Source organism: Mus musculus, chromosome 1, assembly GCF_000001635.26.
Source record: "Mus musculus strain C57BL/6J chromosome 1, GRCm38.p6 C57BL/6J".
In the NCBI taxonomy this organism is placed as follows: Eukaryota; Metazoa; Chordata; class Mammalia; order Rodentia; family Muridae; genus Mus; species Mus musculus.
In genome coordinates, this window is record NC_000067.6 from 160107740 (window position 1) to 160120120 (window position 12381).

The 12381-nt window shown below is 42.5% G+C and overlaps 1 protein-coding gene across 4 annotated transcripts in view; it reads right to left on the bottom strand.

The window, feature by feature from the left end:
- Positions 1–12381, bottom strand: part of Tnn (tenascin N) — a 68664-nt gene that overhangs the window by 22711 nt on the left and 33572 nt on the right. For all 4 annotated transcript variants that reach the window (XM_006496905.1, XM_006496904.1, XM_006496906.1 and 1 more), the window contains 4 exons: positions 10600–10863; positions 8331–8594; positions 6752–7015; positions 2507–2770 (listed from right to left, as the gene is read on the bottom strand). In XM_006496905.1, coding sequence (XP_006496968.1) covers positions 2507–2770; positions 6752–7015; positions 8331–8594; positions 10600–10863 — 1056 coding nt within the window. The remainder of the gene's footprint in view (positions 1–2506; positions 2771–6751; positions 7016–8330; positions 8595–10599; positions 10864–12381) is intronic.

The following is a 12381-nucleotide window of genomic DNA, read 5'->3' on the forward strand; positions in this document are numbered from 1 at the left end:
TTTAGATATTTAAAAAGAAAGTGGATGTGGTCATTCATACCTGCCAGATCAGCATTCAAGAGGCAGAGCCAGGAGGATTTCAGAGAGCTTGATGCCAGAGACCTTCCTGTGAGACTCTTTCTCAGAAACAGAGGGGGAAGGAATGGTGGCTAAGATGGGTACAGACAAAGCCAGAGGGCATGCACAGATGTGTGAGCAAAGATTCAAGGGCATGCACAAAAATGAGAATGTGCCAGAGAGTGTGCACAAGTGTGTGAGTATACACCAGAGGGCATGGATGGGTGTGTGAGCATGTACCAGAGGGTGTGTATGGGAGTGTGAGCACACACTGGAAATGTGCATGTGGGTGTGAGCACACACTGGAAGTGTGCATGGGAGTATGAGCACACACCAGAGGGCATGCATGGGGGTGTGAGCACACACCAGAGGGTGTGCATGGGTGTGTGAGCATACACTGGAAGTGTGCATGGGTGTGTGAGCACACACCAGAGGGTGTGCATGGGTGTGTGAGCATACACTGGAAGTGTGCATGGGTGTGTGAGCACACACCAGAGGGTGTGCATGGGTGTATGAGCACACACTGGAAGTGTGCATGGGTGTGTGAGCACACACCAGAGAGTATGCATGGGTATGTGAGCACACACCAGAGGGTGTGCATGGGTATGTAAGCACACACCAGAGGGCTTGCATGGGGGTGTGAGCACACACCAAAGGGTGTGCATGAGTATGTGAGCATGTACCATAGAAAACGAAAGCTCAGCAAAAATACTAATTCCCACCAAAGCTGGTCAGAATGTTCATATTTTTAAGCAAATAAGATATGAATGGAAATTTCCATTTTGAAGGAAAAAAAATCATAAAAGGCAATTCTAATTTAGAACTTCCCAAAACTACATCTCCAGGCTATTTTCTACCCAGTAGCATTTCAGCTGAGAACTGAATTGTAGTATTTTAATAGAAATCAGACAGCTGTTGTTTTGAATTAGGTTGTTTTGACAAATTTTGAGTCTCTGTAATATCAGCTTGGTTTGATTTTGTAAAGCCTAACATCTGGCATGGATCATTCGCTATCCATCACATAGAGAGACTGAATTTCCTTCAGAATCAAATCAGCACATAGTTATTAACATATTTTGAGGCAGTTTCTGCCTCCTCTTTGATTAACCACTGTCCCCTGGCTGTGGACTTGGGATGTCTGACTTGGTTAATTTCCTGTTTCTATGGAGCAGGAAGGTGATAGCTTCGTTGCTGTCTTTAAATTTTGGAAAAAGTGGGGCTAGCAACATCTTGCCCGTGAGTGATTGCCACTGAGCCTAACAACCTGAGTTCAATCCCAGAACCTGCGTGAAGGAAGGAGAGAACCAACTCCTGAACGCTGTTCTCTGACCTCCACATGTGTGCTGTGGCATGCTCATATGCAAACATTCATACACAGAGGGAGAGTGAAGGGGGGAAGTGAAGGGGAGGGAGGGGGAGAAAGGAAGGAGAGAGAAATATAATTTAAAGGTTTTAAACTGGGGAAAGTAAAGGAATGAGAAGATAAATGGGAGAGAGGAGATGAGTATGGAAGAGGAAGAGTAGTGGGGGAGATGAAGGGGAGGACAATGGCCATCCATTGCCTCTAGGGAGCCAGATTCTAGGGAGTCTGGAACTAGGGAAAAAGGCGTTTGGGGTTTGGTTTTTAATTTTTCTTTTACAAATATTTCCAATGTGATTTTTTTATTCTTAGTAGATTTTAATGTGTGTGGAGAGCTTAATTTTAACTAATAAAAACCATCAAGAAATTTAGGGCACCTCTACTGGTCATAGAGAAGATAAATAGACCTTGTTCAAAATGCCTGAAGGGACCACAGACTTTGGGTCCCATGGAGGCCCAGTCAGTTCCTGTTTCTTTCTTCTCCCAGCAGGAGCTGAGACCCAACCAGTTTCTAACACAAATCAGGTACAGAGATCCTGGCATCTGGCCTCAGCCAATAGGCTGGGGAAGAATAACTTATACAACCATATACTATGTGCCCTCAGTCCTACCTAACCTGTCAAAGCACTACCTCAGAAAGAGAACTATGAGCCTGAAGAGAAGTCTCAGTGGGTCAAGTGCTTCACATGCATGCGTGAGAATCTAAGTTCAGATCCTTACTCCCTACATAAAAAGCCATGGGCAGTAACATATATCTGTAATACCAGGGCAGAGGAGGCAGAGACAGACAAGATCCATTGAGCTTTACTGACCAAACAGCCTAGCCAAATCAAAGAGAGACCATCTCAAAAAAAAATAATATGGATAGCAACTGAGAAAGACACCTCATGTCAACCTCTGACCTCTATGCCCATGAACATATGCATACATGCACATGAACATGTAAACACATACAACACACACAAGCAAGGTTAATGGAGAACCACTTTGGAAAACATCTTCAGATAAAGCAACCATCCCTCCTCCTCCCCTCCTCACCCTTTTTATAGAGGAAGACTCACTCTTGGAAAGAGTGAAGTGTCATAGTACCTGTTAGGGCCTTGGTATCAGCCTTCTTGCTCTCCCGGGCCCCCTTCTGGGCCCACACATGAATGGTATATTCCATGCCTGGTTTCAGGCCTGTCAGGATGGTGCTACTCTGATCCTTTGACACTGGAATCTCCTTAGTCTCTCCATCCGCAGAGGTGTAGCGAACCATGTACCTGTCAATGTTGGCTCGCACTGGGTCCCAGGAGATGGTGGCTGTATTTTCTGTCACTCGGTTGGTCACCAAGTTCTTGGGGCTGTCAATTTCTTTTTTTAAGATTTAGAAAAGGCTGAGTTTAGAACCATGGAAAAGCATCTCACCACCCCCTTCCACAAGAGTTTTCCTCCATTCAAGAGAGCTAATAATAGTCTAATTATGACTGGTACAATCTTATCGGTAACAGTGGTAAATACAGAAACAAGAAGATATAGTGGCCCATTCCTGCAATCCTAACAGTTCTGAAGCCAGAGGAGCACAGACAGTAAGGACAGTCAGGGCTACATGGTAAGGTACTATTTCAGAGAAAGAGAGAAAGAAAGAAAGAAAGAAAGAAAGAAAGAAAGAAAGAAAGAAAGAAAGAAAGAAAGAAAGAAAGAAAGAGGGAGGGAGGGAGGGAGGGAGGGAGGGAGGGAGGGAGGGAGGGAGGAAGGAAGGAAGGAAGGAAGGAAGGAAGGAAGGAAGGAAGGAAGGAAGGAAGGAAGGAAGGAAGGAAGGAAGGAAGGGTATGGGAATGAGAATCCCCCAGAGTCCATTTTCCAGGGAAATAGACACCGGATGTTACAACCAACAGAAAACCATGTCTTCTCTACATTTATTCCTCTGGAAATGTTCTGTCCTTCTCATTTTCATCAGCATCACAGTGAAAATCAGAACTAGCTAAGCCACTGAAACTGTCATTGGAACAATCTCCTGTATGCTCTCCATTGTACCTACTGTGCTTCACCAAATATCCTCCAGCCCCTTGGCTTATAAAAGAAGAGCAATGAAGACCCTCATCCCTATTTCTTGTTTTCAAACAAAGACCTCTATGCTCTGAATGTTTAAGTCTTCCTCCACCTCCAGGGCTTTCTTCTTTTCCTCTCTCTATCTCTTGATCATTAGTATTTCCCCTCCACTATCAGTCTCAGAAAATCAGTATCAAGGACCCCCCTTCTTTTCACATTTCATGTCATTTCTCTATAAACCATAGAAGGATCTGAGTATTTCAACATCACTCACCTCACATTCAAGCTCAGCTCCACTGTGGCCCTGCACCATACCACCAAATCTGCGAGTATAGATCTCTAAAACGTTCTAGATGGACAACTCTCTACTGGACATGGACATCCTCAGTTCACTCAGTCTTTGTGTTTTATTGTTTGTTTGTTTTAATTTACTCAATCTTTGAGTGACATTGTACAAAACAGATCCATTCATTCTCAGAAAACTCTCAACTCTTGGCTTCCATAGTTTCATACTCTTCCAATGTGCTTAATACATTGGCACCTCTGCCTCACCTCTTCAGCCCTTTGATTGTAACCTGCATATGCTGGAACATCTAAACACTGGATTGTAATTTCTCTCATATTCTCTCTCTCTCTCTCTCTCTCTCTCTCTCTCTCTCTCTCTCTCTCTCTCTCTCTCTCTCTCTCTCTCTCTCTCCCTCCCTTCCTCCCTCCCTCCCTCTTCCTCTTCCTCTGCTTCTCACTGTCTCTCTTTTCCCTCTTCTCTCTTTTCTTCCTCCTCCTCTTTTTCTCTCTCCCTCCTTCTCGTTCTCTTTCACCCTTTCTCCCTTCTTCCTTCCCTCCCTCTCTCTCTTCTTCCCTACCTCCCCATTTGTCACAAATATGATACTATCATATCTGTGCTCTGAAATATTTACTGGCTACCCTTGTGGAACAAGAGGACAATTCTAAGCCCCTGGTTTGTACATACTACTGCAGATCTTCTACAATGCCTGGCTCATCCCCAGTATGTATTTGTGGGACTAATAAAAGCAAACCATATATTAAGCAAAAGAATCTCACAGGCATTTCAAATTTAAACATTTAAGTCTTCATTGCCTCCCTGAAGAGATAAACACCCCCCTCAGCCTCCTTTCTCAGAAAAAGAAATAGTACTGCAATCTTCCATATTGCTCGAAGCAGACAGTCATACTTGATTCTTTATTTTCCTTATTCCATGTCTTATCAATCAAGTACTATTGCTTGTAGCTCCAAAATATGTTGTCAGCCATCTCCTTCTCTGTATCCCTATTGTTGTCACCCCTCCACTGTCACTAACCAGATTTTAATAGTAACTCCTTTACTGATCTATTTATTCCCTTGTCATCTCTTCAACTTATTCTCACTGTGTCCTGAAAAATAGTTTTAGATAAATACTATGCTGTGTTTCTAATCTATAGCTAAGGCACAGTTTCTCCTTCAGGCACCATGTGCTTCTGTGTAACCTGATGACTTCTTCCTTCCCACCTCATCTCAGGACAATTGCTCTCTCACCTCTTGCTCCAATGATACCTACCTCTTCCCATTTCTCAATCATCTCATTACAGATTACAGTCCTGAAATTACTTATACCAGAAATGGCCAGCTTCTCCTCCAGATTGTCCAACACATCACTGAGCCATTAGTCAGATGTCTACTGACAACATGAAATGTGGTTAGTCTGACCAAATAATTTATTTACTTATATTTGTCTAATTAAAGTAGTTGGTTTTGGAGGTTGTTTTGTTTTGTTTTGTTTTGTTTTTGTTTTGGAGGACAACTGAACAGGACAGCATAGCAGAGTTGAAGCTGAGCATGTGGCCATCTGTCTGAGGACCTCTTTCTTTAGCTGCCTATCACTGAGGCTAGGCACTGTATCTTGGATCTTAGAAAGATTTCTGAGAACTGATGCATGGAATATTCCCTGCCCTTTCCAAGGACTCTTTTCATGAGCTGGAATGCAAATGTATGTTTACCAAGTAAATGAATACAATTCCTTAAGGGTGACAGATATACAACAGATAAGGAGCCTGGGTCTCCTGCACAGAGGGAGCTACCATGTCAGCCCTGAGCACTTACACTCTATTTTTCTGTATAAACTGCATTGTTAATAGTCAGCTCTTTGGTGCATCTGACAATGCGCACCCTATGACCATCTCAACCTATCAAATCACTACATCTTCCATCCCACTCTTCTCTCAACCTCCACCATCTTCATGTCCTTTGGAGGGCGTGCCATAATTTACAGTTACATATTTTCCTTTTCATCTATTGCCTGTCTCTCCCACTGGCTGTCAGGAGAGCACAGATCATACTAAGTTGTTCGTCACTCCATCCCTAGGTCCGTCATGCCCTTAAAAGATGGCGATGAAAAGTTAGCTTCATACTAGACACAGGGCTCTCCTGCTTCCCAGGGTGACATTTATAACTTTATACCACATGCTTTCTATTAGGTGAAGTCTACGTTGAACAGCTTGCCTCAACACAGTTCTTTAACCCAGAACTTTTATATTAATTTCGCATTAGTTCCTGAAATCTTCAGTAGCTGGGGAACATTAACAATTAAGGGCATGTGCTACGGGAAAAGTTTCAAGGCATTAGGGCGACTACTCAGCAGAGGATCTGTTGCTCTACTTTGCTCTCTTTGAAAGTGAATGAAAGGTTTGGGTTCCTTCCTTTCTCTCTTTCTCTCTCTCTCTCTCTCTCTCTCTCTCTCTCTCTCTCTCTCTCTCTCTCCCTCTCCCTTCCTTCCTTCCTTCCTATTTTACATCAAAACCCTCAGTAAGGTTTTAAGAAGTAGAACTTTTGAGAGCAGAGCCCTCACTAAAGGACTGATACCCCCACAGGACTGTGCACATCAGCTCAGATCTAGGCTTAAGTTCTGCCTTCTCTTTGTCTTACATGTTTATTTGTCCATGTGTGTGATGATGCAAGACAACCCAGACACTGGGATTCTTTTCTACAACTATAAATCTAAAATAAAATAAAATAAAATAAAATAAAATAAAATAAAATAAACGTTTGTTGTTTACAAATTTACCTTGTCTCTGACAGGTGCTATATATGTCGGAGAAAATGGGTTAAGGTGTCCTCCTAAAACAGTCCAGTCTTTGAGGTCACAGACCCCAAATCACCAATGCCATCACACAGCAGTAATAGATGAACCTCTATTATTAACCCAGCATGTTCATTCCTCACCTCCTATTTTACATCAGTGTAAGAAAAGGAAAGAATGTTTGCTCTTCCATGACAAGCTTGACAGTCCCAATGAACAGCATCCATTACCTGTGGGGGCCTTGGTTTTGGCCTTCTTGCTCTCCCGGGCCCCCTTCTGAGCCCACACTTGGACCGTGTACTCCACACCCGGTCTCAGGCCTGTGAGGACAGTGCTGCTCTTCTCCTTCCTCACTGGAATCTCCCTGGTCTCTCCATCAGCAGATGTGTAGCGCACCATGTATCTGTCAATATCAGCCTGCACCGGGTCCCAGGAGATGGTGGCTGTATTTTCGGTCACCTGATTGGTCACCAGGTTTTTGGGGCTGTCAATGTCTACAAGTTTAAAAGTCTTAGTCAGTATGTGCTATTGGGTCAGCAAGATGGCTCAGTCAGTAGAGATGCTTGCACAAATGTGGCAACCTGACTGTCATCCCTGACACTGTACGAGAGAACTAACTCTAGAAAATTATCCTCTGATCTCCACACATGTACCATGTCCTATGTGTGCCTATGTGTAAACACACACACACACTTGCACACACATGCACAAAAATGATGATGGTGATGATGGTGGTGATGATGTTGGTGATAATGATGGCAGCAACAACAAGAAATCGATATATACCATTAAGAGGCTCAGAGTGCAGACACTGCTGGCTATGGTGAGTGGTGAGTTTTCATTTTCTGTTGTTTTCTATCTCAGACACTCTATTTTGGTGGGGGTTTGTTCATTTGCTGTTTGTTTCTTACTTGTCTTCATACATTCACATCTCTTCCCAGGAATGCTTCCCTACCCACATGGAGACCCCAAACAACCAGAATCAGACAACCGAAAGTATGATTTCTATTAAAAGTTCAAAAAAAACACTAATTTCTCATTCATTTAGTAAAGCTATCAAGCTTTTGCTCTATATGCAAGGCATGCGACAGGCAACATACAGAGATTCAAGTTGGAGACCTTGGCTTTTGCAAACAAGTTTGTGTCCATTAGCATGACAATAGAGCTCTCTCACGGGGCTTATCATTTACCGTGACAAATTTGTTTTATAATTAAAATATGATTTGGATGTAGAGAAGCAAGCCTTTACTTGTGACAGCAGATGTAAAATCTAGAATCTTAAAGTAAATTTTGATTTTTTTTTCATTTTCCGGTCTTACTCATGAAAATAATATCTCTGGCAAGAAATCCAAGCACTTGGAAGAGAAATCAGGAACTATTCAGCTGAGCAGTTTGGAGACTGTTTGGAGAACATAGCCCAGTGGTTCTCAACCTGCAGGTTTAATTCTTTCATAAGGGTCACCTAGGACCATTGGAAAATAACAAATATTTATATTATAATTCATAACAGTAGCAAAATTATATCTATGAAGTATCAACAAAAATAATTTTATGGTTGGAGACCCCTGCAACATGAGGAACTTTATTAAAGGGTCACAGCACTAGGAAGGTGGAAAAGCACTGGTCTAGCACATAAGGAAACCAGTTTCAGGGAGTAAGGAATGGTATGTGAAGTTGATCGTGCAAGAAATAAAGCTGCTCTTCCAAAATCCATCAATACCCATCTGTATCACAGGAAGAAATTAAAGCTTGACTTCCCCTAAGCTTGGCCTGGCAGCCATCATACTGCTAACCCATGCTGTTCATTACCTGTGTGACCTTCGGTGTTGGCTTTCTTGCTCTCCCGGGCTCCTTTCTGGGCCCACACTTCAACCTTGTACTCCACACCTGGCCTCAGGCCTGTCAGGACTGTGCTCCTCTGTTCCTTCCCAATCAGGAATTCTTTGGATTCCCCATCAGCAGAGGTGTAGCGCACCACATACCTGTCAATGTCAGCCTGTACTGGGTCCCAGGAGACACTGAGAGTGGTCTCTGTCACCTGGTCGATCGCCAGGTTTTTGGGACTATCAATATCTGAAAGGATAAGCACTGGTCAATAAACACTAACTAAAGTAGACACAAAGACTGAAGTCATTGTGCTTGGGCTGAGTTTCCTGATCTTAGAGTTTTCTACCCCATATGTCTGCTTTCATTATGTGATCTCATAGACAGAGACTCTTGGTTCCACAGAGAGAAAGAATAGGACAATGGGATGGCCACCACAGCCAGTTTCCTTTTGCATAAATGTGACCCTTAGACTAGGTTATAAGATAGGCCAATATTCCGTGTATACTTCATGAATCAGATTCTACCTTCACCAGCTCTCTATATGTCTTGGTGAAGTCAAAGATTTCACTGGTTTGGAGATTTTTTTATTGTAAAACAGGGGTGCTATCAACTCAGCAAATTCCTCTGAGGAAAGGAAGAAAGCCCTTATTTCCTCCTAATGGGTGTGTAAAGTGGGGTAAACACTATGGAAATATACTGGCATATATAATATAGTGAAAAATAAAGGACAGAATAAGAGAGTGATCCAGAAATTTTACTCCTAGGCATTTATGTCCTGGAAACATACTCAAGGACAAATGCTATGACACAATGCACAATTTCACAAGTGACAAGTGGAGAAACAAATTGTCATACGGCCATACAATGAAACACTCACTAAGGATAAAATTTAGAATGGATTCATGCTACAATGAGACAGATCCTGAGGAATAATGTTTCATGAAAAAAGTCAATCACTAAAGGCCACATCAAATGTGACATATATCTATAACAAGTCAGAGAGGTTTCTTTGTGGAGTGGGCAGAAGCTGATGCAGAAACTGACAACTGGTCACAGTTCAGAGAACAAATGTCTGTGGAGGGCTCACCCACAAATGTGACATCTATATCCCACACACTCTAGCTTGGGGACCATTGACGAAGAAGAGACAGTAAGACTGTAAGAGTCAGAGTTGGAGAGGACCTGCACAAAAACATGTCTGTGGACATGACCAGACCACTGTAATCTTGAACTCCGTGCAGCATGAATGGGACCCGGCCCCCCAGCTGAGAGGCTATTGACAATCGATAGGTTCTGGAAAAGGGCCTTTGGAGATGTGGTAGGTCAACCACGGATGGCCCCACACCCCTGAGTATATGGGTAGTATAAAGTGGACTTAGTGGGTTATAAAGAAGAAAGAAGGGACAACAACCTATCTTGGGAGGAGATGGGGAGAGTGGGGAATGATCACAATGCATTGTGTGCATTATGAAATTCTCAAGAATTAACAAAAATACACTTTTTTATTTAAGCAGAGACCTCCACAGAGACAGACAGCACTTGTTACTTATGGCTGCAGGAATGGGGCTGGGAAGCTGCTGGTGATGGACAGGAGGAGGTCCCTCTTGCTGGTGATGTCACTGAAACAGTGGCAGTCATTGTGCAATTCTGAGACTATGTCAAGAAAATACTATATGCCCTGAACTGGACTCTTCAAGAGGGTGAATTGGAGTGTGAAAAGCCATCTTGGGGAGGCTATTCTTGATGAAGAGGAAACACAGATGGAAAAGCTTTAGAATTATCAGCTGTTCTTAGATATAATTAGTCACAGGATCTTCAGAGAAGAAAACATAGTACTCAAGAGGGCTTCTTTTCTAAGAAAGCAATGTCCTTCTCTGTTCCAAAGAGAGCACAGCAAAAGTCATTTATTTCAATAAAGTATATGGCTCACAGATCCTAGCATATGTTCTTTCTTTTCAAGAGGATCCTTTTGAAACTGACCACAAAGGAAATACACATCTTGATAAACCGTGGGTGGATGTGTCAATCACCATTAACCTTCAAGAGACAAAAGAAGAGGAGAATATGGGGTCCTTACTTTGAACCAACGTGTTAAATAGCATGGAGGGATGGTGTGGGTGTTATGACAAAAGTGTATTACTCTGGTCTTCTATGATCATTGGTCTCTTCCAGGAGCAGAGAAAGAATAGCAAGTATCCTTCCTAAGGTTTACCATGAAATACGTCACATGCTCAGGCTACTATGCTCATACCTGTGGGGGCCTTGGTGTTGGCCTTCCGGCTGTCCTGGGCCCCCTTCTGGGCCCATACATCCACCTTGTACTCCACACCTGGCCTCAGGCCCCTCAGGACTGTGCTGCTCTTATCCTTTGACACAGGCACCTCCTTGGTCTCTCCATCAGGAGACGTGTAGCGAACCATGTACCTATCAATGTCAGCCTCCACTGGGTCCCAGGAGACACTAAGAGTGGTCTCGGTCACCTGGTCAGTCACCAGGTTTTTGGGGCCATCAATATCTAAAAGAGAAAGAGATGATCAATAGACACTAGTAACAGTCTCCAGAAACTGAGACCATTGGGCCTGGGCTGGGAGAGTTTCCAGTTCTTAAGGTTTCTCCATATTGGATATGCATCTTCAGTGCTTCATGGACCTTGTCTCCACAGCTGACCTCAGAGCCTCAGGGGGACAGCACAGGACACTGGAATGAACACTGCATCCAAGAAGACTGTGTTCTACCTTAAGAGGCAGAGCTAAGGGGCAGAAAGGCCCTTGGGTTCCAGTCAGCAGACCAAGAACTTTACCCCAGCTCTGCCATCAGCCTGGGTAACTGGGTAATAGCCTGACTACTTTTCTTATTTGTACTTGTGGGCCTGGGTTAATAAATTATAAGATACCTCAGTACTGCATGAGTACTTGAGAAATGAAACCCACGAGGTATCAGCTATGTGACTTACAGAAATCACTCACTTCATGGAACTGAGGGATTCTCAGACTTGAAATGAAGACACTAACTCAGGCCTGATCTACCAATGTAGCCAACATCTCTGAGGACTAAGTGCACAGACAAAATAGTCCTTATTTGTTGCTAGGCAGCATTTAGAATCTTAGCTCAACTTTTGCCTAATAAATTAAAATTAGAATTTCCAAATGATCCTATAATTCTACTCTTAGTTATATAACCAAGAAAAGTGATGGCATATATATGCAAAAAAAATCTTGTGCACAGAAGGATGGGAATATAGTCAGATGTCTACTGACAACATGAAATCTTAGTCTGACAAAATAATTTATTTGGCCTAGCATGGACCAGATCCTAGGTTTGAACCCTAGCATCTCACACACACACAAAAAAAAAATATATATATATATATATACATACAAATGTCCTTATAACATATTCATCTTAGACTTTTAAAAGTTAAAATAATCCAAATATCAAACAAGGAGCAAACTGAAAATCAAATGTGCTCACATGTACTGTGAAATACTAATTTACATACTGATATGTGTTACAATACAAAGAAACCAAAATGAATGAGATCTCACCAGAGGCTATATAGATGATAAATCCATTATAAACAATGTCCAGAACATAGAACTATAGAGACAGGCAGCCATTGTTAGTAGCATTGGAAGTAGTGAGGTTGGAGACTGATTGGCAATGGCCGTGAGTCTGAGCTTAGTTCTTTACAGTGGTGAGAATAGACTGTAGTAGTAGTTACAGAACTCTGTGAGTAGTCTAAATTAATCAAGTCATACATATTAAAAGGTGCATTTCAATATGTAAATATCAGCTAATACGATTGTTCTGACAAAATGTGTAAGCACAGATGAGAGGCCTGATGATTACCAAATGTTATATGAAATAGCAATGGTGTGATCCCCAGAATGAAACACAGCACTCGGGAGAGGATTTATCACTAAAAATTAACATCCTCTCCTTGCTCCAAAGTGATCGCAGTGAAAGCCGTTTTCCTAAAGTACTTACTTCACAGGCCCTAACATCCATCTCCTTTCCATCTCTTCATGAAGAG